General features: G+C 39.4%; 1 protein-coding gene across 1 annotated transcript in view; it reads right to left on the minus strand.

Annotated features, from left to right (window-relative positions):
• Nucleotides 1-27,219, minus strand: part of ZC3H6 (zinc finger CCCH-type containing 6) — a 61,902-nt gene that overhangs the window by 21,628 nt on the left and 13,055 nt on the right. The window contains exons 2-6 of the mRNA XM_089689572.1: nucleotides 9,962-10,145; nucleotides 9,408-9,509; nucleotides 6,107-6,314; nucleotides 2,160-2,290; nucleotides 702-815 (exon numbers count right to left, since the gene is read on the minus strand). Of these exons, the coding sequence (XP_089545698.1) occupies nucleotides 702-815; nucleotides 2,160-2,290; nucleotides 6,107-6,314; nucleotides 9,408-9,509; nucleotides 9,962-10,145 (739 nt within the window). The remainder of the gene's footprint in view (nucleotides 1-701; nucleotides 816-2,159; nucleotides 2,291-6,106; nucleotides 6,315-9,407; nucleotides 9,510-9,961; nucleotides 10,146-27,219) is intronic.

The following is a 27,219-nucleotide window of genomic DNA, read 5'->3' on the forward strand; positions in this document are numbered from 1 at the left end:
GGAACATTTAATTAAAAAAACAAAACTTTTTTTTACTTGACAGGTTGCTTTTAACTGACTTCATCTGCAGATGGAAGTTCATCCCTTTGATCTGTAGATGAATAGACAGAAAGATACAAAATGAAACATTAATTCTTTGTACCTTTCCGGTTTTTTGGTTGAGCAATGTTGACATTGCCAGACTGCTTTTTTAATTTCTGACTATTCCAATTGTCAAGACCTTCTCTGTGTACTCTGAAATGCAGCTGTCATTAATCAGAGCTGAATTGCTGTGTACAGGGACAAGGGAGTCCCGGAAGCAGGGCAGAAGGATTGGATGTACCACACACACCCTATGCAATATGGCAAAATTTTTTCAGTTAAAGTCTGCAACTGGTTAAATATGAAAAGTGGAAAGATGCTAATCTTATGTAAAATGCAATAACTCATAATCACACAAATTCAGTTTTCTCTGATCCCATTCTGTATGTGATTATTTCTTTCCGAACCTATAAGCTGCTGCATTTAGCTCATCATCACTGCTGTCTGCAATATTCAGTGACTAATTGTTTTGCATTAAGCATGATCTATGAACTTTGCATACAGCAGTGAGAAGATCACTGTTGTTTATGAAAAAATATATGCATTAAGAATAGAACCCGACTGGTAGCCAAGGGTCACAAACTTGACTCTTTTTTTTTTAAGTATGCATATTGGTTTACCTTCACACATCGCCTTTCCAGGAAATATTTGCAGATCTGTTTTCCATTGCGTTCCACTGTGTGATGATTAATGAACTCCTGACTCATGGTCACCCATTTCTTAGGTTTATGATCCTGGAGAGAAAGAGCACATTGCAGTTTTCAGTTAACTGACAAAGGACTATTGGAATGATCCACTTAAATTGGTGTAAATAGAAGTGCACTTTTTTGTCTAGCACACCTTAAATAAAATTACTACATGACCAGCTGTGCCATGCTAAAGAGGACACAATAATAGAGGATTTAAATTCGTTTTAAGCATCAATACACAATTATGGCCAGATGTAAGCAATTAAGAGACACGGGTGTACAAAAGTATGTTTTTTTTATTCTCTCACAGAAAGTGTTATATGCTTTAATTTAGTTTATGTTATAACGTTTATTCAGTGCATAATAGAGGGAATATTAAAAGTGGTTCTCCCCTTAAATATGGGGCAAGAGAAGAATGCATGTGTGGTAGTCTCCCTCATGTTAGCATTCCATACCTTGCAGCTGGGAGGCTGTTTTATCTGCTGATGGAAATGATGCTTGCTGAAGTTGGGCTGGCTGATAAAGCCTATTCAACCCCACGATCAGATACATGATGGCCTGCTCCTTCCAAATCATAGCAAGATTTTGCTTTTTCAGAAGTTCAATTAGTTGACCTGTGGTACACCCCCTCTGCCTCAGCACACTAGCAAATGCAATAGTTTTGGTGGTCAAACAATGAAAATAAGCAAAAACTCCTACAAATCTTGGTCCGTATCTGCTAAAAGGATGCTAAGGCCAACAAGCAGCAGAATACATAATGGCCAACCTGATTTAGGCCTCATTCACACAATACATGCAGAAAAACTGATGAAAACTGACACAAATTTCACTTGCAGAGACACGAGTTTACATCAGTTTTCATGCACGTTTCATTGAGTTTTATACACGATGCAGATTCCTGCACAGAAGCAATCCAAACATACTAGTGTTGTGGTGTGAACAGGGCACATAAAGAACAATAGCTTTTTTTTTTGTGCCTTTGCAGAATGCCTGCAGAAAAACTCACAGCTCTGCACATGGTGTGAACGAGGCTTCAAAGAAAACCTGTCACCAAGTTGAATGCTTTAAAACGAAAAGGAGAAGTTATATTATGCAATAGATTTATTACAAGGTTACAGATTGAACACCTAAACTACAGACGTTTAACTATATAAAACCTGTTTAACCATAATGCCAAATAGCCTGCATTTACTTTTTACTTAATCGGTTTTTATTCTCCTTATCTTAGTGGATTTTGCAGAAACAGCACACTGGGCATTAACAAATAAAGCAGGGGATACGGGGATATAAATGCCTTTCTAAAAATAGTTCTCACCAAGCAAAAATATATACAAAATGCTCTAGTACAAGTGACATGCTACATCAGCTTCTGATTCATCTGGGCCTCACCTCTTGATAGCCATCTTGATAATAGGATCCTTTGTGTCCTCCTCGGCCTCGACCTCTATCCTTACGTATCATCATCTTCTTATGAGGACCACCTCCACGACTATAGTAATAACCTTTTTGTTGCTGCTCACCTTATGGGAGGAAACAAAATAATAAACAGCATTTGTAAATATACAATGGATTTTAGGTTTTGTAAAATTTATGTTGACTCAAAACCCATTTAGCATATGAGAACCTAGCTAAAAATGTTTATTGAATAACAACACTTTATAAATTGAGGCCTTTTCTGTTTTTTGATTGTATTCTCTACCTGGGAAGATGTATGCCTGATTATTCTCCTGATATTGTTAAGTATCTTCCTGTTTGATGTCTGTGTATTGCTCCCTATTGTATCTCCATTTGCTCCCTAGTACTATCTGTATTTGCTGTATGCTCTGAGTTTTCCAATTAATATTATGGAAGAAAAAAAAAATGGAGTCCTTCAATATAAGGAAAAGCATCTGCATATACAGTGCTCAGCATAAATTAGTACTCCCCAACAGATGTGTCCGAAAACTTTCACTTTGCTTTCAAAATCAACATTTTCTATGGGGACACTATACTACAAAATACTCCCACAAATACAGGCCATTGATTGCAAACATGATTTGTCATTTTTCCTAACAAATGCATGCAAGACTATGTTACAAAAATGAATACACCCCAATGAAAATCTTAAGAGCAAAGCTAAATTTTAGACAAAATCCTAACAAGAACTCAACTACAGGTGAACTTAAGTATTCGTTAAACAGGTGTCCAGCAGACAGTTGATTATAAAACGGTGTTACGAAACAAAGAAAACCCCTTCCCATTTCATGCTATCAGCAATGGCACCACACTGAAGAGAAATATCACAAGAAAAAAAAGAATTTATTTACACAAGAAAGGTGAAGGCTACAAGAAGATCAGCAAAGCTTTACTTATCAGTCAGAATACTGTAGCAAAAGTGATAACAAAGATGGAACTGCAACCATCTCACAGAGACGTCCATGCCATCCACAGAAATTAACACCTCAACAGGAGTGTTTTCTGATGAGAAGGGGTGAAGAAAATCAACATGCAAGTTCACGGCATTTAGCTAAAGAAAGCCAAACTGCAGTGATTGTTTCTCACAATACAGTGTACACTGCAGAGAAAGATTTTACACTGATGTGAATGTACAATATATATGTAAAGCGCTGCGTAAATTGACGGCGCTATACAAGTACCTGTAATCAATAAATAAATTACATGCACAGGTGTTGTCCATGAAGGAAATCTCTCCTAAAGCCCATGCACCAAAAAAAAAAAAAAAAAAAAAAAAATCACACGTAGAATATTCCAAGGCCCATACTGAAAATGACTATTGGTATTCTATACTCTGGAGTAATGATATCAAGATAACTGGTTTCGGAACTGATGGCTTCAAGACTGTATGGTGTCACAAAGGTGAGGAGTACAAAGAAAAATGCATGGTGCCTACAGTGAAACGTGGTGGCAGTGTCGTCCTGTGGGGCTGCATGAATGCTGCTGGTGTCGGAGAGCTGCATTTCATTGATGGTATCATAAAATTCACAGATGTACTGCTCTATTTTGAAAGAAAAGATGCTCCCATCACTCCGTGCCCTTAGTCGTCATGCACTTTTCCAACATGAAAATGATCCAAAACACACATCTAAGGCCACTGTTACATTTCTGAAGAACAGCAGAGTGAAAGTGATTGAGTGGCCAAATATGTCTCCTGATCTGAACCAAATTGAACACCTATGGGGAATTCTGAAGAGACAAGTTGAGCATCACTCTCCATCCACCAACCAGGCTCTAAAAGAGGTAGCTTTGAAGACTGGAAAAAGATAGATGTTGCAATATGTCGCCAACTTGTACATTCCATGCCTAGAAGACTTGTGCCTAGAAGAAGTGCTGTCCTGACAAATCATGAAGGTCATACAAAATACTGGATGGAGTCAGTTTTATTGTGGGGTGTATTCATTTTTGCATCAACTAATTTGAGTAAAACTGAAGATTTTTTAATCTAAGTTTTATTATTAACCTTACTTTCATGTAATGAGCTGAACAAATGTTCTATGAAAGTCAGTGTTGTCAAAAGTTTGGAAATTGTTCTTGTATTCATTGAGATATTGATTAAAATCTTACTTTTCAAAAGGGGTGTACTCATTTATGCTTTTAATATTTTTCTTCTAATAGTCTTTTCTTGTCATAAAATCCATACTTTATTAACTTCCTGCTTTTCTGCTCACCCCTCTCCCCATAGAGATGGAAGATTCTTTAGGCGACACTGTGACATGATGGTGGCAGAACACATCTGCCATCTTTGTGTAGAGAGATTACCTGTTGCAAGTTCCTGTTATGTACGCTTGTGTCCCGTGAGTGACATCATACCAAAGAAGTAACTCCTTCCCAAACCAACAAAAAGTTTGGGAGGAGGGGGGAACAAACGGTCTCCGATAAAGGCAGCTGTTGGTGCCTTTACAACACCAATCTGATTGTCTCCCCAACAATATTTAAAAATATACTTTGGCTCAATTCCTAGGAAACACATGATGGATATAGGTGACATTGATGTATGTGCAGTAAAGTGGGGATAGCAACAGGCGGACTCTTAGTCTCAGTTCACACTAATGTGGGGTGGTATTTTCAGCTATTCCTGTGCATTTCCCGGACTGCATCATAATCGTACTCCGTTTACGCAAACCGCTGCAGGTGTCAATGTTCAATTAACGACACCCCAGCAGAGCGATTGGCTGAATCGGATCGCATGGGTATGAACACCCATATGATCTGATTCCAGTGCAAAAAAAAAAAAAAGGTGCAGTATGTACCTTTTTCATGCAGGTGCAGTGCAATTTGAGCTATACAAAATGCCCAAAGCGCACTGCAAAGAATTGCATGTGATTTGAACAGGAATGCGGTTCCAATCTGAATGACACGTGGCTCTCAGTGTGAACCTAGACTTATTCCTCTACTGAAAATTTTGTCCGCCTCTGACATGTAACGACTTAGCTGGTCTAGAAGTATCATTGATGTCTCCTGTACCCCTCTGAGCCCTCTTACATAAGCATGAACAATTTCTAAATGTTAAGTTATCTTTCCCAGCTTCATATTTTGTGATCTTTTATATGAATAGCACTGCACAGGAAGGAGCTGGTAGGGTTTACAGTTTTATTTTAGTTTAGACCTGTTAAGCAACAATGTAGGCCCTGCAAGTCAGATATTGCTTATTGTGTTCTCTTTTTATATGTCCTTTTAATTAAATTTTTATTATTGTACCATTGCAAAAAGGGGTCTTAAAATGTAAAAAAATAAAAAAACACTATGCTAACAAAATGTAAATATATATATTATACATATTAACAGCTGTTCATACACTCTAGTCAATGATAAACTGTTGTGCTGGTGGTATATACACTGATAAGAATGCCAACATTCACAAGGAGGATCTTAACTTTCTACAAAGCATCCTAATCTAGCATCTAGAGCTGGAAGCCTCAACATGCACTAGGTGTTTTTAGAGAATAGTGATACCAGTAAAGGGTGTTTTGTAGCTGAGCAGTATTAATAGATGCTCTACAGATCAAGTATCCAATAGCTATCACCTGCCACTTGATAGGATATACCATTCAATAAGAACACTGTAGCACACAGTACAGTGTAATGACAATAGCTATTCAGATAGAGTAGAATGGATGCGCAGTATCATTCAAAGCTGTGCGCGTGCCACTGAGAATTCTAAGGACTCCCAGGCCATATAAAACTAATCCTCATATGATGAAGACCACTACTGCAGCAAACTAAATGACTCAGTTATAAAAACTGGAATGTGAAGTGAAAGGTAATAGAGTCAACATCAGCAAGCTGGTAACACCAGTTACTGTTTGTACATTTCTTTAGTTTAATTTGAAAATTTTTACCTAGTTCTCCTCCTTTCATACCCATCTTTTTATAAGGGGGTTCTCCCATGCTTGAGCTTTCCTTTGATTGTCTGTAGTGTTTCAGCTGCTCTGCATAGTCCTCCTCATCTTCATCATTGTAGTTCCCATCACTGTAATTACTGTAGTCGTCATAACTGGAAGCATTCTTTTTGTGGGATCCCATGTAACTCCCAGGTCCATGGCCATGCTGTAAGACAGTCGACACTGTTAGTAAATTGGTGTTTCTTCAAGTTATAGTACCAATATATTAACCACTTGAGATCCAGAAGGTTTTACCCCCTTCATGACCAGGCATTTTTTACGATTAAGCACTACGATACTTTAACTGGCAATTGTGCGGTCATGCACCACTGTACTCAATAAAAGTTAGATCACTTTTTTCACACAGAGCTTTATTTTAGTGGTATTTGATCACCACTGGGCTTTTTTATTATATAAATGAAAAAGGACCGACAATTTAGATAAATTATATCTATTAATAAAATGTATCTATTAAAAATAAAATCAAATATCTTCAAAAATTTAGGTCAAAAGTGTATTACATGGCAAGAAAAAAAAATATCAATAAGTGTATATTAATTGGTTTGTGTGAACATTAAAGTACCTACACACTAGGTATATATACTGGAATACAGTTGCAAGAAAAAGTATGTGAACCCCTTGGGATTACGTGGAGTTTTGCATGAATTGGGCATAAAATGTGCTCTGAACGTCATCTAAGTCACAACAATAGAAGAACACGGTCTGCTGAACATAATACTACACAAACATTAGATGTTGCCATGGTTTAATTGCACATAACATGTAAACATTCACAGCGCAGGGAGGAAAAAGTATGTGAGGCCCTAGCTTAATGACTTCTCCCAGAGCTAATTGGAGTGAGCCAACCTTGACTCCAATCAGTGTGATATTGGATGTGTTGCTGACAGCTGTCCTGCCCTTAAAAAACACACACCTGTTTTGGGTTTACTGGTTTCAAGAAGCACTGTCTGATGTGAACCATGCCTCACAGAAAAGAGCTCTCAGAAGACCTACGATCAAGACTTGTTGACTTGCATGAAGCTGGAAAGGGTTACAAAAGTATCTCCAAAAGCCTTGATGTTCATGTGTCCACGGTAAGACAGACTGTCTACAAATGGAGAAAGTTTAGCACTATTGCTACTCTCCCTAGGCGTGGTCGTCCTGGAAAAATGACTGCAAGAGCACAGCGCAGAATGCTGCATGAGGTAAAGAAGAATCCTAGAGTGTCAGCTAAAGACCTACAGAAATCTCTGGCACATGCTAACATTTTTGTTGACACATCTACAATAAGGAAAACATTAAACAAGAATGGAGTACATGGGAGGACACCACGGAGGAAGCCATTGCTGTCCAAAAAGAATATTGCAGCACGTTTGAAGTTTGCAAAAGAGCACCTGGATGTTCCACAGCACTACTGGCAAAATATACTGAGGACAGATGAAACCAAGATTGAGTTGTTTGGGAAGAACACACAACACTATGTGTGGAGAAAAAAAGGCACAGCACACCAACATCAAAACCTCATCCCCACTGTAAAACATGGCGGAGGGAGCATCATGGTTTGGGGCTGCTTTGCTGCCTCAGGGCCTGGACGGATTGTCGTCATTGATGGGAAAATGAATTCCAGAGTTTATCAAGACATTTTGCAGGAAAACGTACGACCATCTGTCCGCCAACTGAAGCTCCGCAGAGGATGGGTGATGCAACAGGACAATGACCCAAAGCATACAAGTAATTCAACAAACCAATGGCTGCAACAGCACAGAATACGCCTTCTGGAGTGGCCCAGTCAGAGTCCTGACCTCAACCCGATTGAAATGCTGTGGCATGACCTTAAGAGAGCGATTCACACCAGACATCCCAAGAATATTGCTACACTGAAACAGTTTTGTGAAGAGGAGTGGTCCAAAATTACTCCAGATCGTTGTGCAGGTCTGATCTGCAACTACAGGAAATGTTTGGTTGGGGTTATTGCTGCCAAAGGAGGGTCAACCAGTTATTAAGTCCAAAGGTTCACATACTTTTTCCTCCCTGCACTGTGAATGTTTACATGTTATGTGCAATTAAACCATGGCAACATCAAATGTTTGTGTAGTATTATGTTCAGCAGACTGTGTTCTTCTATTGTTGTGACTTAGATGACGTTCAGAGCACATTTTATGCCCAATTCATGCAAAACTCCACGTAATCCCAAGGGGTTCACATACTTTTTCTTGCAACTGTATATGCAGTTATGACACTATACTGGTAATGGAGGTGATCAGTGACTTATAGTGGGACAGTGATAGTGTGGGGGGCAATCTGACACTAGCTGACGCTGGCTGGAAAGGACACTATAGTAACACTAATACATTGATAAGTGTTAATACTGTACACTGTCACTGTACTAATGACACTGGCTGGAAAAGGGTTAACATCTAGGGGCAAAGGGTTAACTGTGGTCCTAACAATATGTGTAATATGTGCTGATTTTACTAACGGATGTGGATGTTTTTTCTCCCTGCTTTGCAGGGTGAAAACAGCCACGTCGCTGCTTTGTACAGTGTTGCTTGTAAACACAGGGCTCTGTACTGTGATTTGCTAAGCTGATCAGCAGGTCCCAGCCATAAATCATTCGCCAGAACCTGCTGATCAGCTTGTGCTGCAGTGAATGTGAGCACCTTCTACCCAGAAATTCTAAACCATGTATATGATTCAGCAGAGCAGGGCCGCCTAATCGCAGTAAAAAGGCTGCGGGCAGTCCTTAAGAGTATAAGATTAGAACCTTTGTTCACAAAGTCAGAACGTCTGTCAGGTTTTAAATGAGAACATGAGGTGTTATTGCAGCCTGTGCCTCTATTGGGCATGATTTCTCTTTGCTTCCTGTTCTGTCTGAAACCCATCAGACAGACAAGGATGCATATCCTCCAAATAAGGACACAAGCAGCAATAAAAAGCTTACAGATTATATTATACAGGGTTTATATCGCGCCAACAGTTTGCGCAGCGCTTTACAAAATGAAGCTAGACATTACAGTTACAATACAATCTAGTACAAGAGGAAACAGAGGGCCCTGCTCGTTAGAGCTTACAATCTAAGAGGATGTTTGAACTGGTGTTTTGTCTGACTTTTAGAATCGACGTGATCTTAATTCTATGAATAAAAACTTTTCTGGTTTTAATATATTGTGTTCCTTGGTGTGCCAACCAAGTCCAAAATATATTTCACACAGCCTCTTTTAGCTTTGACGTTTTTTTTTTTTTTTTAAACAAACCTTACCTGAGAATAATGGGAATCATAATCTCTGTACATGGGAGGTTTGTGCGGCCTCTCTGAATGCTCATCTGAATCAAAGCTGTAATCTGAGCTGTTGTCACTATGCTGCAACACACAGATATAGAAATCAGTCAAACACCATAATGCAATCATGACAATATAGCGGAGGAAGGGTAAACAACATTTAATCAATACAACTATTTTCATCTACTTCAGAGCAAGCAAACTTCATTATAACCAGGAAGTGTCAGAGATCATTCTTATTATTCATTCTGGGTCCATGTACCGACTCCTGCAGCTGCTCTTGCATCCACTTCTATAGGCTGCCTGAATGCAGCTCAGGGCAGATGTAGGAGCAAGAAAAATAGCTCATGCATGCAGGGCGGGTATCGGCACACAACTGAATGAGCCCTTAGAATGTCTCAGCATGCATGTGTAAACAGTAGGCTGCTGCATATAAGCTACTACATATATTTACAGAACAGGGTGTACTAATATAGTTTCTCGTCACCCTTTTATTTTTAAAAAGCACACACCAAACCCCAGGGCATGGTCACCTTGTGCTTCTCTCTACGTCTGCGTTTCTTCTTCTCTCTTTTGCGTTTTCTTGACTTCTTGTGTGACTTCTCACTAGAGGGCTTCTCCTCTTCTTCCTTGGGTTCTTCCTTTACTTCCTCTGGCTCAGGCTCCTCTTCAAATCCTCCATCCTCTATTTCACCATCCTCCAGCTCTCCCTCTTTTCTGTGGGAAGAAAAATAATTTCACATTAGGAGAAAATACACACACACACACTTGACTCCCTGCAGATTCTGTAAGTTACAAGGAAATGAAGGGTCTATAATTTTAATTATAAGTGTATTTTAAATGATAGAGAAAGAATATCAACCAAAAATCCAGAACAAACTCCTGATACAAACATTATAAATTGAATTGCAGTTCAGTGAATAAAATAAGTATTTGATCCCCTACCAGCCAACAATAATTCTGGCTCCCACAGACTGGCTATGTGCTCATGTGGTACACAGATTAGTCCTGTCAATGTAAGAAGGGCTCCTAATGACAACTCGTTATGTGTATAAGACACCTGTCCACAGAATCTCTTCCATTCAAACCTCACCATCATTGGCAAGACCAAAGAGCTGTCAAAGGACATCGGGGACAAGATTGTAGACCTGCACAAGTCTGCAATGGGGTACAAGACCATCAGCAAGAAGCTTGGTGAGAAGGAGACAACTGTTTGAGCAATTATTCACAAATGGAACAAATACAAAATGACCATCAATCGCCCTTGGTCTGGCGCTTCATACAAGGTTTCGCCTCATGAGGTAAGGATGATCACGAGAAAAGTGAGGGATCAGTGCAGAACCACATGGGAGGAGCTTGTGAATGACAGTTGGGACCAGAGTCACCAAACAAACCATTGGTAAAACAATACACTGCCATGGGTTAAAATCCTGCAGTGCTCGCAAGGTCGCCCTCCTCAAAAAGGCACATGTACAGGCCCATCTGAAGTTTGCCAATGAACATCTAAATGATTCAGAGAAAAATTGGGAGAAGGTGTTGTGGTCAGACGAGACCAAACTTGAGCACTTTGGCATTACATCGACCCGCCGTGTTTGGAGAAAGAAAAAATGCTGACTATGACCATAAGAACACCATCCCTAAAGTCAAGCACGGAGGTGGAAACATTATGCATTTGGGCTGTTTCTCTGCTAAAGGTACAGGACGACTTTTCCGCATTGAGGAGCCAATGGACAGGGCCATGTATTGTAAAATCTTTGATGAGAATCTTCTTCCCTCAGCAAGAACACTGAAGATAGGTTGTGGATAGGTCTTCTAGCATGACAATGACCCAAAAGGAGTGGTTCAAGAAGCAGCACATTACGGTCCTGAAGTGGCCTAGCCAGTCACCAGAACTTAATCCTATAGGAAATTTATGAAGGGAGCAGAAACTTCGAGTTGCCAAACAGCCAAGAAACCTTTAAGGATTTAGAGGAAATCTGTATAGAAGAGTGGACCAAAATCCTTCCTGAGATGTGTGCAAACCTGGTAACCAAGTACTAAGTCATGTTTTGCTTGGGGATCAAATAGTTATTTTACCCACTGAACTGCAACTCAATTTATAACATTTGTATCATGTGTTTTTTCTGAATTTTTGGTTGATATTGTCTCTATCATTTAAAATACACCTATGATAAAAATGATATAGTTAGTCTGGCTGAAAAAAGACAAAAATCCATCCAGTTCAACCATAAAAAAAAAAAAGTTATAATCCTACACCCACAGTTGATCCAGAGGAAGGCAAAAAAAACTAGCAAAGCAGGATCCAATTTGCTCCTGCAAGGGAAAGAATTCCTTCCGGATCCCCCGAAAGGCAATCGGATATTCCCTGGATCAACTTTACCTATAAGTGCTAGTATCCAGTTATATTCTGTGTATCCAAGAAAGAATCCAGGAGTGCAAGCGGGAGTAGGGCCCCAAATTTTAGGGTTCATGGAAAGAAATGTATGTGCATATCCATTGATTTATAACATAGGTTTAGCCACTTTAGCAGTGACAGCTTTGCTTTATGTTACAACTGTAGTACCTAACAGAGCAAAACTGACTACAGCTCTGAGTTCTGGTTATTAGAAGTATTTTTATTTATGTAATTTATGACCCCGGCCAGTTTCCCAACATAACTTTAACAGCGGGCACTCGAGACATATGAAAACTATTTATTGAATAAATTAGAATTTTACACTCAGTATGTCTAAAGATATCCATTCTATAGACACAATGCAGCTGCTGTGTAACTGGAGCTCCAACACCTCTTAGGTCCCCTTTGGACTCAGGCCAAGCAGGACCAGAGAGGTCCTGGAGCGGACACGGACATAACACGCTGTTCTCTATGGGGAGGTCAGATGTAACACAGACCATCTGGTCATTTACATCCAACTGTCATCCAATCTGATCGATAGATGGGGAACAGATCCCTCATTTCTCTGTTTTTAGCGATTAAGATGCAGGCGAGTGTAAACGGACCTATGTCTGTTTACATCCGCCTCCCCATACAGAATAGATAGCCCAATCGGGTCCACCTGAAAAACAGACAGGGGCCGTAGGGCATTCCAGTCTGGTCAGTTTTTCAAGTGGATCTGATCAGAAGGGCCGTGCAGCCCTATGGACATGCAGATGTAAACACATTAACACCCACCTACCTCTAGGTCTGTCTAGGTCCAGAAAAAAGATTAATAGGGAGCTATCATTTTTTTACATCTTTTATCATTATAATTTAGTTGGAATTGCATTTCTGAAACTTTTTTTAGTCATGTGACCAGAATAGCACCAATCATGGCTCTGCAGACAGACTTAAATCAGAACTTCACTCTCAATCAACATGGACTATTTTTAATCCTTATGCTGCTAGCATCAGTAAATAGATAGGAAAATATATCATATTTACTTGTTTTAAACTTTAATACATTTTTTCAGTTACTTCTTGGTTTCCATGTCTAGGCAAAAGATGTCATACATCCCAGGAATCTTCAGGAAAGGAGGAAGGGTTCCCAGCTCAGCCAATGCCTAAACTAAGGGCAGATGGTTTCCAGGAAGTAAATGCTACCTTAATCATCCGCCCTTACTCAAGATGGCCACTGCCAGAAATGGAGACATGCATGGATGGGTAAGTTTGCTTTGAATATTAACAATGAATTAAATAGCATTTTAGGTTTGCGGTGCTCAGATGCAGTGCAGTTCCACTTTAAGCCAGCCATAGATGGATCTAATTTCAACTGGACTAGCAGGGATTGGCCAAGATTTGATAAATCTATGGGCAGTCTGATTGTACCCAAGGCGATCAATCAATCGACTTGGGTACAACCAGCAACCAACACGGACTGCGTTGATGACAGAATCAAGCAATTTCCTTTCCTGAAACCCACAGTTGCAGGAAAGAAAATCGCATCATCCATGACCTGCCTTATACTGTAGAGAGCTAATAGAAGCCCCTCCCAAGGATCGTTCCCTGCAGATGTCAAAGTATAGAGAAAATAATGTGAACACACACCAGTACTGTACAAATAAAAAGGTACTTCGAGGATTAAAAAAACCCCAAAAAACAAAATACAGTGATATGATATATATGAACTACAGAATGTGAATTAACTATTGCAATGAACACTTCTCTGCTTAGTATCACTTTAACTGAGCTTAGTTAAAAAAAAAAAAATCCAATTTTTTTGTTTTTTTAATTATTTCCCTCACACGACTGGATGTTCAAAGTAACCACGAGTTTACGTTATTTACTAACTTTAAGTGAATAGCCTCTATTCCTTCAGTAAATCAACAGCTAATGTTCTTTCAGCACACCCTGCTGTAGTTTTAGCCAATGGCACCTGACGATGGAATGCAGAAAGCACAATTTGCAGACAGTTATCACCCAACAGGTAAAGCCTGGCTTTCAAGGCAGGAAAACCAGGGTTTAATTTTACTAATGGAAAAATGATGTAAAAATAATTGCAAATGTCCTGCCAGAAAATGACTTGAAACCAAACCAGCCAAAAGCAGAAAACCTGACAACAATGGTGGTTGCAAATTTTTAAATACCTGGGAAAAACCTATATTTTTAGTAGAAGTTAAAGTTGAATTCATTTTAGGGCACGCAAAGACAATTTCGATTTTTTGACAATAGCTAAAAGACAACAACATTGTGTCAAGTAAAGAGATACCAAATGTGTCAAGTCCTAAAATTGTGTTCCCCTGCAAAGTGACCAAAATACTACGCTACTCAAATAGGCGGCGCTTTGGAAACCTTTACAGCTCATCAGTTTGGAGTTAACCATAATAGCCCTCAAATTATTCCTCTGATTTTGGTGTGCACAGGAATACCTAATATGTGTTACCTAATCACTATTTATAAAGGGGGGGGGTGAGAGTTTTTTAAAAACTTTTTTTTATTTTCTCAGTTTGCATTTAAAGTGGAACTGCACTGCAAAAACCACAAACCAAAAATGCTGTACAATTCATTTTTAATATTCAAAACTAACTCCTCCATCCATGTCTCCATGCTGTATTTTGCTGAGAAATCATTTAAAAAAACACCTCCTGGCATTTCTGGCAGCGGCCATCTTGAGTAAGGGCAGATGATTCATGTAGAACTTACTTCCTGGAATCCATGTCTTTAGCTCAGGTATTGGCTCAGCTGAGAACCCTCCCCTCCTAAAGACACGTGGGATGTATGACATTATTTGCCTTGGCATGGAAACCAATAAAAAAATGAAGGAATGCAAAAAAATGGTTAAAACAAGTAAATATTATATACTTTCCTATTTACTAATGCTAGAAGCATAAGGATTAGAAAAAGTACATGTTGACTGAGAGAGGACAGTTATGGTTTAAGGGCAGAAAAGAGATCTGGGGTCTGAAAGACTCCAGATCTCTCAGTAAAGAGATCCTGTCATGGCCCATGCTATCACAAGGGATGTTGTTCATCCCTTGTGATAGCAATAAAGTTGCTAAAAAAATTAAAAAGACCATTTATAAAAAAAAAAAAAAAAAAAATCAAAAAAATGTAAACCACCTCTGTCCCCGTGCTTGCGCGCAAAGGTGAATGCATATGTAGGTTGCGCGTGTGAATGTAAACTGGGCTTGTCCCACACATGTGAGGTATCGACGTGAATGTTATAGCAAGAGCAATAATTCTAGCTCCAGACCTCCTGTGTAACTCTAAACTAACTGGAGATTTTTAAGTACCTTATTTTTTCACCAATGTTATGTTAGGTATATAACTACAACATCATTTTTTGATAGATTACCAAAAATTTGGTTACTATATTTTGTTTCTGTGAAATAAAATTCATTAAAGTTTATTGAAAAAAGAAAAAAAAAAACTGCTGCACAAATACTGTGTACTTAAAAAAAATAGCAACACCCACTATTTTATTCTCTAGGGCCTCTGCCTAAAAATATATATAATGTTTGGTGGTTCCAAGTAATTTTTCAACAAAAAAAACCCTGATTTTTACATTTATGTAAGATTTAAGTAAAGATTTTAGTTGCTGAGTTTAGATCAAGTTTAAATAAATTGTTCTGTTGGAAAAATGTCAACTCTCTCAATACATAAGTGGCACTCAAATGTACTTTTTTTCCCTCAGTAGTGGCCATAAAGTCAGATTTACAAGGTTCTGAATGCCTATCAATCACCCAAATAATTTCCTGTTAGCTGTGCCACTAGTCAGGTAAAAGATACAGCTAGAAATCAAAGGAGGCTGCAGACTGGTGCTGAAGCATTGTGGAAGGCAGCCAACTGTGCGGGAGGAAGAAAAGAAAACTTCTCAGCTAACAAGCACTAAAGCCATTCTTTGGCAACTCTACTGTTGCTCTAATTCTATATAATCTGATTCACACACCCCTTTCCAAAACATTACCCATCAGCTATTTAAACATCCGCGTACAAATAAAAAGTTAAAGGCGCCATTCACACGAACAATGACATACATGAAATTTCTAAATGCATGTAAATGAATGTAATGATTTTAAATGGTCAAAATCACACTGTGCATTTACATGTGAAAGGCCTGGTTCACACCAATGCATTGTGCTTTTTGTCCAATTTCCAGTGTATTTTTGCCGTGCTGTTTTTTCAGATTTTTTTTTTTCTTTTGAAGTCGACATTTTTTTTATTGCTGGGCACATTAAAAAAAAGCAACACGTGGCAAAAACGTGCCAAAACACACAACAAAGATTTCAGCAGCTTCTCCAGTGAACTCTTGTAGCAAAAATGTTGCTCTTTGCATTTAAAAAAGTCCATGACCCTTTCCAAAAAGCAGCAGCTCAAAAAAGCATAGCTTTAACCTGTGGTGCATTAATGCAAACAGCACAAAAAAAAAAAAAAAAAACACATTGGTGTGAACCAGGCCTTAAGGGGCAATCCATTCACCAGCATTTAGAAAAGAATAGAAATCTGTGTCCAAGAGCAGATTAAAGCGGAGCTCCACCCAAAAGGGGAAGTTCCACATTAAGCCTTTGCCCCCCCCCTCCCCGTTAAGGATTGGCACCTTTGGGGAGCGGGGGAGTAGGTACCAGAATTTGACCCGTTCCACTTCCACTGTGATCGCCTAAGAGATCGGAAGCAGAAGTTATTCCCCCCCCCTCCCTCCCTGTACTCTTCTGGGACATGACAGATCCCAGAAGACTACGGGGCCATTCACAAAGCACAGCGCTTCTTGCGCATGCGCAGTGGGCACCCGGCTGTGAAGCCGCAAGCTGTCACAGCCGGGTGCCCACACTGAAGATGCCGGTGCCAGGGAGAGAAGACGGCCGGTGAAATCAGCGGTGCTGAAGACACCGCTGGACCGAAAAAAGTCAGCAGCTAGTTTTTTTTAGGTGGAACTCCGCTTTAAATACTGTGAATGCATTCATTTAGACCTCATTCACATGGGCATTGAGGCCCGTACACCATGAGTGGGCCATTTGTTTATGTGGATGGAGCTGCGTGCAGGCAGTCCATGTAAGTCTATGTGGACCCAAGAGCTGTACGGACACAGCCACGTGTCCTAATTTGACAAGCTTTCCGGTGAGTGGCCCCAAACACACAGTCTGCGTTCAGGGCCGCTTGCCCGCACCCAGATGCCTGGGCAAGTGGCTGTGTCTGTACAACTGCCGTTTCCCCATAAACATACATGGACTGTCTGCATGCAGCACCTGACACCTCCAGCCACAAAAACAGCCCATTTACGTTTTATGGGTCTTAACCACTTCCAGTCCGGACACTTTTACCCCCTTCCTGTCCAGGCCAATTTTCAGCTTTCAGCCCTATCACACTTTGAATGACAATTGCGCAGTCATGCAACACTGTACCCATATGAATTTTTTAGCATTTGTTTGAGACAGATAAAGCTTTATTTTGGTGGTATTTATTCACCACTGGGATTTTTTTTTTTTTTTTTGCTATGTAAATGAAAAAGCCCAAAAATTTTGAAAAAAAAGTGTTTTTCTTATAAAATTTTGCAAATAAATAATTTCATCATAAATCTTGGCCAAAATTTATTCCGTTATCCTTTTAGTAAAAAAAAAATAACCCAAATTAGTTTATAACCAAAAATTATAATTTTAAAACTTTTTTTTTTACATTTTTATTTTATTTTTTTAGATTATTATTTATGTTTTTTTTTTTTTACATACTGTCACCCTAGGAGTACCATGGTGACACTACTACTTGTGGGGGGTGATGAAGACTTTTTTTTTTTTTTTTTTTACACTGATTGCTTTTACACCCATAAAAAGCTGTAAAAGCAATCATTTCTCCTCCACTCTGGCTGTATTCTTGCAGCCATTGAGAATTACTCTGTGAGCTATGATTGGTCACAGCTTGTCACATGGTACAAGGCTGTTGTGAATAGCCTTGTACCATGTGACCTCTGATCATTCACAGATTTCACACATAGTAAGCAATGATGTCAAAATGACATTTTGCTTACTACTCTGCATGTAATCACTGATTGGCCAATCAGTGATCACATGATCGCACAGAGATACCGTACGATGTCCGGAGGACACAGCGGGCACCGGATCAGGGTGCTGCGCTCTCTCAGGGAGCGCGCACAAGCAGGGGGGCCATTTATAAACGGCCACCGGACCCTGCACTGCCGGGTATATACAACGGCCGGACGGGAGGTGGTTAACACCCAAGTGAATAGGGCCGTAGGTTCCCACTTTCATGGCTCTAAAAGATGTGTTTGCTCGGACACACCACATTCATTTGAATGAACTACCATGTCTGCATTTTATGCAGGAAAAAGGTTCCTGCACCATTTTGCAACCTCAGCGGCCGGGAAATCGCATGTTACTTTTGCAAACACACTGTGTCTTTAGATCCGTGGGGTTGCTATTAAGAATGAGTCTTTAATCACTTGTTGACCCACCACAGTACATATACTCTGGAGGGACAGCAGCTACAGGCACAGTAACATACTGGTACATCACTGCCAGTTTCCAGATTTCACAGCCTAGAGCCTTGTGTTGATAAACACAGGGCTCTGTTCAAAAGGGAAAAAATACATGGTTTCTTTTCTCTACTAAGCAGGGAAAAGAACAAATAGATGTTTAGTAAAGAGCAGCACACAGTACACACATTATCACTTTGCCAGTTAGTGTCATTAGTACAGTGACAGTGTATTTTATTAGCACTGATCACTGTATTAGTGTCACTGATGATGTCTGTAACAGTTCCCCCTACTGTCAGTGTCAGATTGCCCGCCGCACTATAAGTCGTTGATCACAGCCATTACTAGTATAAACAAATATATTAAAATTCCAGTATCTATACCAAGGTAGATTGAATTTTAACTGAATATGTTTTATAGCAGAAAGTAAAAAACATTGGGTTTTTTTCAAACTTTTGGGCCTTTTTTCATTTATATCACAAAAAATAAAAATCCTAGTGGTGATCAAATACCACCAAAAGAAAACTCTATTTGTTAAAAAAAAAAATTATATAAATGATATAAATTTAGTTTGCATACAGAATTGCAAGACTGTGCAATTGTCAAGTAGCGCAGTGTCGAACTGCAAAAAAAACGGCCTGGTCATGAAGGTGGTAAAATCTTCAGAAGCTTAAGTGGTTAAACACATTAGAAATTTATCTAGGAAGTATAATGGCAGTACAGTGGCTAAATGGTTAGCACTTCCGTCTGGCATTACTCGGGCCAAAAGTTTGAATCCCAACCACAGCACCCCCTGCCTGCAGTTTGCATGTACTCCCTGTGTCTGAGTGGGTTTACTCCGGGTACTCCGGTTTCCTCCCACACTCCAAAAGACATGCTGGTAGGTTAACTGGCTCCTGTCTAAATTGGCCCTAGTATGTGTATGTATGAATGTGAGTTAGGGACCTTAGATTGTAAGCCCCTTGAAGGGTTAGGGATACAACCCTCAATATATATATATATATATATATATATATATATATATAAAGCTGCATAAGTACCTATAAAAAATAAAATATAAGTTTGTTTATAATTCTCAAAACAACTTTTCCTGCATTTTAAACAAAGCACTGTGTGAATGAGGGTGACATAATACACCATATTTAAAAGCAGAGGTATATAATAAATATAACTAAAAGCTTTATAAATCAATATATACCCATGCTACCTCAACACAATATCACAAAAACAGAAAACATGCTCACTCTTGTTTGACGCACCAGTACAAAAAACATATAATGCAAAAATAAGTGTAGTGCTTTTCACATAGCCACCATTTCTTTCTGGATTTCTTGAAGGTTTTTATCACCTTTGTGTTGCACTATTGGATGGACTTGGGGAAATTGTGTTTGAACACAGGACTTTATTATTATCATACAGAATTTATATAGCGCCAATATATGAGATTTATGGGGGGTTTTTGCCATTTTATTTTTGCAATTGTTACCTTTGTTCATTTCTTTTGCATATAATAGAGTTCACATAAGGTCACTGACCTATCAGAGTTCACATAGAACAGGCTTGTGGATTAGATTCTTTTTCAGTTTCTTTTTCCTCCTAGATTACTTTCATTTTGGTTTCGGGTAATGGTGCATATATGAAAAGCACTGTTAGTTTTTGTATTATAACTAAAAGCTTTTTTTTTTTTTTTTAATAGAACAAGGGACTTCATTGCAAAAAAAAGATATAGCTCAATACAGTTCAGCATTAAATGTAACTTTTTTTCAGATGCACTGCCTTCTAGGAACTGTACATTCTGACATCATAATGATTTTACACATCAGAACAAAGGATGTACCCTCCTCACACCTACTTCTATATCTACACATTTTTATTTCCTTCCTGATCAAAACAGGAAAATCAGGTTAATGCGGAGGAGGTTACCAACACCTTTTCATGAGGTGCACACTTTCAAAGATTGCTAACAAATATTTTAAAGTTTCAGTGAACTACAGGTAGACAACGGTAGACTATAGTAGTATGGAGCGGTCATATTTTAAACGTTCAGCGAATTAAGAGCAGACTCAGGCAGGTTAATTTTTCCAATGGCTTTTTGTTTCTCCCAGGAATGACAGTAGTAAGAGCTCTCAAAGGCTATGTTCACACTTGTGCAACTTGTCATGCAATTTTGAACACAAAGTAGTAGGACAAGTTGCAGCACATTGTTTTCAATGGCACCCGTTCAGATCTATGTGACTGAAAAGGTTCCTGGCACAACTTTGATGCAACTTGAGTGTGAGAGTGTAAAGTACCATCAAAGTTGCACAAGTGTGAATGGCGCCTTAAGGAGATCCTCATTATGAAGCAGCCATCTAGGAATACTCTCTATTCTGCTGCACTCATTTTAATGTAAAGAAACAAATCAATCATCAAGCTGAGCTTGAGACTTTTTTGTGATGGCTAGCATTATCGCTGCTACTTACCTGAGTCCTCACTCGATCCAGTGTTGTGCCTGTTTGCACCGACTCTCTCCTCAGTTCCTGATCTCACAGGCCTTGCTGAGGCAGTGGGAGCCATTAGCTCCTGTTGCTGTCAATCAAATCCTGTGGCAAGGGAGCAAAGGATGGGGCAGATCCCTGCTGTCTGTCTATATAGACACAGACAGGGCAGCTCAGGATTGAGCCCACGAGTCCCCTGATAGGAAGCAGCTTGCTATAGGCGCACTTGCAAAACAGGAGGCGCCTGGAGTGCCAGCAATGGACCCTAGGAGGTTCAGGGACACTGCAATTCCATTGCACAGAGTAGGTAAGCATAAACCTGCTTGTTATATATATATATATATATATATATATATATATATATTAAAAAAAAAGACTTTACAACCTCTTTAAAGTTCACTTTAGAAAAGATCTGACAGCTTTCATTAGTCTTCAGAAACAATCATATGCACTTAAAGTGGTAGTAAACCGCAGCTGGAGGAAAAAAAAATCCCCTTGAAGGCAATGTCAAAATGTGCTAATATGCATCGCGTACTAGCACATTATGCAGGACTTCTTAAAACAAAGCCCTCTAGTATTGCAGTGTCCCCGATGCAGAGTCTTCCATCTTCACCTGGTCTTCCTTCCAGGTTCCTGAGTCCTGGCTGTCAGACTGGCCAAGCTGCACTGACGTCACTCCTGCGTATGCTCACGGGAGTCTCGTGACACGGCACAGTGCTCTGGAGTGCCAGCGGGAAAAAGAGCGAATATCTCCAAAATGGGGCATGTTTAGGAGACAATCATTTTACCTACATGTAAGCTTTATTGTAAGCTTACCTGTAAGTAAAAAAAGATACAAAAGTGGGTTTACTCCCTCTTTAAAGGATAAGTTCACCTTTTGGAACACGTTACATGTTCCACCTATATTTAGGGTGGACCATGTAACATGCTGCAGCCTCTCCTCCTTTCCCTGAGACAGAAAGCAAGGGATGTTCTCCCCATACCTGCTGTTACCATTTTAAAATAACGTGGCCATGCAGGGCTCAACCCACACAGCTGTGTCATTTATTCAGTTTCTTGTTAACGACTTCAACTACAAGCTTGCAGCTCTGAATGGACTACAAAGTCACTGATGAGGGGCCCTGTAGTTCATTAACAAGCCCTGCAGCTTGTAAACAGTGGGCCCATATGCAGGTAGAGGCTGAAAGCTGCAGGGAATGTCTGCATAAGTCCAGCATTGCACCCCTTATCCACTGATCACGGGTGCAATGCTTTCAAGGCCTGCAAAAATATGTGCATTTATTATTTTTCCCAAAAAGGTAAACTAATCCTTTATCCCCTTCCCGCCAACACCTCCTGGCCCTTTAACAGATTCTAAATGCTGGGAGGCAGAGGAAGGCTGAGATTGGCAGTCACAGAGGTCACTTGATCAGAAAGCTCCTGATCACAAATTTGAATTGGGAGCTTTCTGGTATCCACCGATAACTGTGTTGGGAGAGTGCACAGGGAGTGCGCCCTCAGCACAGGATAACCATTTAAGAACCAAGCCTCTTCTGGCATTTTATATTTACATGTAACAATCAGTTTTTGTTGCTAGAAAATTACTTAGAACTCCCACACATATATTTTTTAAAGCAGAGTCGCTAGAAAATAAATTGAGTTTTGCAATTTTTTACGTCTCATGGTATTTGTGCAGGTTTTTCAAACGCAATTATTTGGGAAAAAATATTCTTGAATTTTAATGCAAAAAAAAAAAAAAAACCCCAATACATAACCCAAATTTTGGTAACATATAAACGCTAAATAAATACCAAACATGTCAAGCTTTAAAACAGCAACTAAGATGGCAGCGAACAACAAATATTTCTATCCATAGGCGATGCTTTAAAAGCCTTTACAGGTTACCACTTTAGATTTACAGAGGAGGTCTAATGCAAGAATTACTGCCCATGATCTGACATTTGCGGTGATACCAAATGTGTGGAACTATTGCTTTTTTTAATCACTTTTATTGCTGTCACAAAGAATGTAAACATCCTTTGTGACAGCAATAGGCCTGTGACAGGTACTCTTTATGAAGGGATCTAGGGTCAATAAGCTAGAAAATTACTTATATACTTATTATATTTTATATATATATATATATATATATATATATATATTATATTTACATTTTTTTTTGTAGCAGAGGCCCTAAAGCCTAGAGAATAAATTGGTGGGTTTTGAAATTTATGTCCCACAGTATTTGCTCAGCGTTTTTTAAAACGCTACTTTATGGGAAAAAACACAATTTTTTTTAATTTGAAAAACACAATACATAACCCATTTTTTTTTTGTAAAATATAAAATGTTGCACCAAGAGATACCAAACATGTCACATTTTAAAATTGTGCATGCTTGTGCAACAATGACAAACTAAATAAATGTTACTTTCCATAGGCGACGCTTTAAAAGCCTTTACAGGTTAAAACACTTTAGATTTACAGAGGGAGTCTGGTGCTAGAATTACTGGCCATGGTCTGACATTTGCGGTGATACCTCACATGTGTGGGTCGATTGCTGTTCGCGTACATGCGGGACTGATGCGCAGATTTGCCTTTGAGCGCGAGAAAGGGAGGACGGGAACACTTTAAATTGTTGATCATTTTCACACAGTTTTTTTTTTGATCACTGTTATTGCTGGCACAAGGAATGTAAATATCCTTGTGAGAGCAATAGGCACATAAACTCTTTAGGGAGAGATCTAGGGTCTATAAGACCCTAAATCCCTACTCTGCCCTTAAAAGAATTCAAAAACAACAAGATCTGTGTTTCTGAATGCTTTTATTTTTTTAAAAATGGCGGTTTACTTCCGAGTAAACCAAAAGTGATGTTGGGTCATCGCTTCCGGTTTCCTGTAATGGAGAGCCGATCAAAGCCACTTCCCGGCTTTGTATGGCTATCAGGGCAGCCAACGCATGCGTCAGCTGGTCTCTCGGGTCTGGTGGTGGGACAGGAGAGCCAGAGAGTGTGGCAGAAGGTGGCAGGAGGGGGGACGACCCCTCCGGTTGCTTGGAATAGCAATCGAACAGCTGGAAAGCCACTTCGGTTGCCACTACAAGAAAGAAGACCGCTGCTTCTAAACAATGGTACCGGGACGATGCCAAGTTAGGTGTGATTGAATGCTTTTATTTTTTAAAAATCACATCATGTATTTCTGAATAAACTGGAAGTGGTGTCAGGTCATCGCTTCCGGTTTACTATTTAACGGAGCTGGACAAAGCCGATCCGGTCTTTCATTTATTCAGCTCCGTGACACTACCAAGTCCTCTTCCCTTTTGACTGACAGCAGGCAGTGGAGGGTCCTTAGCAAACAGGCAGCCTGCTATTGACTATAGAATCCTCCCACTGTCTGCTGTCAATTTCAAGGTAACAATGGACCCAATGGGGAAATAGTATCTCAGCTTCCCCATCAGGCTCCACCCACTGCAACGTAACTGGTTGCTAGGAGGCTGTGAAGCCGACAGCGTCCTTATCCACTTTCCCACCTGGCACCTTTAGCCCCTTCCTGTCCAAGCCAATTTTCACCTTTCAGCACTTTTAATGACAATTATGCGGTCCTGCAACACTGTACCCATATGAACGTTTTATAATTTTTTTCACACAAATAAAAATTTCTTTTGGCGGTATTTAACACTGTGTTTTTTTTGTTTTTGTTTTTTTTTTGCACTGTAAACAAAAAAAGACCGAGCATTTTGAAAAAAATGCATTTTTCTTCATTGCTGCTAAGACATTTTGCAAATAAATAATCATTCTACACAAATTTAGGCCAAAATGTATTCTGCTACATATTTGGTGAAAATAACCCAAATAATTATTTGGTTGGTAGGAAAGTTATAGAGTCCACAAACTATGGTATATATGGTAAAATTGATAAATCCTGATATACTGACGGCTGATCTCATTTCCTGAAATTTCCACAAAACCGCCAGAACAGTACACTCCCAAAATGAACGCTTTTCAGAATGTAGAGAGGTATTTAGTAAGAGGCATGGCAAGGTTTTTGAAGTTGTCATTTTCTGTCATAATTTTGTGGAAATTGAAGAAATTAAAAAAAAAAAATTTCACAATATTTTTTGTACACACGGTCAGTACAGCGTCATTTAACTGGCGTAGCAGTGATCAGGGACACTGATTGGTGATAGTATGTTAAAACAAAAAAAAAATTATTTTTTTTTCTATTTTTTTTTCCTTTCTGTGACCCGAGCAATACAATGCTACCATAGTAACTTTGTACTTATTCTGGGCAAGTGATCAGGATTTTTTTTTTTTGATTGCTTATACCAACAAATTACATTGATATAAGCAATCATTTTTACTAAATGAAACTCATTTAATTTTTGTTGTGATCAGCTGTGATTGGCCATAGCTGATCACATGCTACAGATGGGCTGTGATTGGCCCAGTCTGTACATGTGATCACTGCAACCAATCACAGCTCGCAGCACAGATGTAAACAGTGAATGGCATGAAAGGAAGCCATTCCTTGTTTACAACTGGTCACAGCGATCACATAACACTGGCAGTGGACCATTGTAGTGATCTGTCATCGGCTGTGTGTGGTTCGTGGGGCACCCGTAAGGCGCGATCATGGGAGGGCGTCCTCCCAGGATAATAGGTTTCCCACTTGGCTGTCATCATACAATAGGCCGGGCCGAAAGGAGTTAACCAGTGACAGGAAGAGGGGTAACAGTGGAAAATATGCTGCTCTGGTACACTGCATACAGACAGGAACTCTGCCTGTCTCTGTACTCCAACTTAGAGCGAGTCTTTATTGAGGTATGGGTTGCACTGTTCCCTCCTCCTACAAGAGGGAGGTGCGGGCTGCATGGTGATGCCCTGGCGCACGACCAGTGCTTGTTGGAAGAGGTGCGGCAGGGAGAAAGCCAGCTCCCTCTTGGAGCTATAGTGAAGGGGAAAAAAAGCTGGTTATTACATTTAAAAACTGGCAGTGACATATAGGGGCAGCTAGTGAGGGAGCTGAATGTATACACTGCTCCTCTCCTGCTCCCTCCTTGCACACACTGCCCTCCCACCCCCTGCCCTCTACAAAGAGGATCTGTCAGTCATATGCTATCCCCTATGTGATAGCAATAAAATCAGAACTTAAAAAATAAAAATACACATTAAAGTAAAAAAAAAAAAAAAAAAATTTTGAACCACCACATAAGCAGACATTTCTGTTTCGGTTTTCAGCCACGTGCATTCTGAATTCTCGGTTATTGGTTTCAGCACCAGAATTTTAATTTTAATGCCCCACTATTAGAAACTCTACCCACTGCTAAATGCTTGTAATCGCAGCTAAACCCTCTTTAAAAGCAGAAAGTCTAAAATGTGGAAAGGAAGGAAAACGTACTCTGGGAAGCATAAAAGTTAGTGATACGTCCCACAAAACTTGTCTTGCACGTAAAAATCTAAATACAGGCAGCCCTAGGCTGGCCATACATTATACAATTATCTGGGGATTTTTGGTTTAGATTTACCAAAAAAACATATAATAGGAGGACAAACCTAAACAACACTTTCAGTTGTATCCAATTAGGCAGGCCCTTGCACTACACAGTTTAAGGTAAATCTAAAGGAAATTGGGCAGAAAATTGGAAGATAATTGTATAATGTATGGCCAGTCTTAGGCACCTTTCACATGGGCGTTACATTTGTCCATTTTTCATCTATTGACAGATGAAAAACGGACAGCAAATAATTCCTATGGGCAAATGTATGTAGATGGATGTCGCCCATTTACATCCATTTTGTTGGTTTTGGTCTTTTTTTTTTTTTTTTAAAACAGAACACGTTTGTCATTTTGTTCTGGTTAAAAAAACGGAAGCGGACGAAAAGTTGATATAAACAGAACAGAACTAAATGGAAGATGGATAAACTGAATCCATTTTTTTTGTAACTGAATGACACCCGTGTGAAAGGGGCCTATAGCACAGCTCCATTCTGAACATCCTTACACACACTAATATCTACGCCAGTACTGAGCGTGTATGACAACTCCATACAATTGCAGAATGAAGGATGTCAAGAAATGAGACACCTCCTGGCCATGAAGCAGATGTCAATCTGCATCTATAAAGGCCATGCTAGGCCCTTAGTTTACATTTTCTAAGATAGCAAACATTATTTATTTATAGAAAATAATATAAATATATATATATATAATATAAACAAGAGTACAAAAAGAGGGGAAATAGCAAACATTTGAAGCTTAAAATATAAGACCTTTCCATTTACATCTAGGTAATGTCACTTAGTTGCAGCAAGTTTTATTTTTTTTCAACATCAAAGTTGTTAACTGTACTGTATTAAGTGCATAATTAACTATATATCAGCAAAAGCTATTCAATTAGTTGGCTTTGAAGGAGTCTGCTTCAATAAATCATCCTGACC

Source organism: Staurois parvus, unplaced genomic scaffold, assembly GCF_062004578.1.
Source record: "Staurois parvus isolate SC_StPar_1 unplaced genomic scaffold, SC_StPar_1.0 ptg000486l, whole genome shotgun sequence".
Taxonomy (NCBI): Eukaryota; Metazoa; Chordata; class Amphibia; order Anura; family Ranidae; genus Staurois; species Staurois parvus.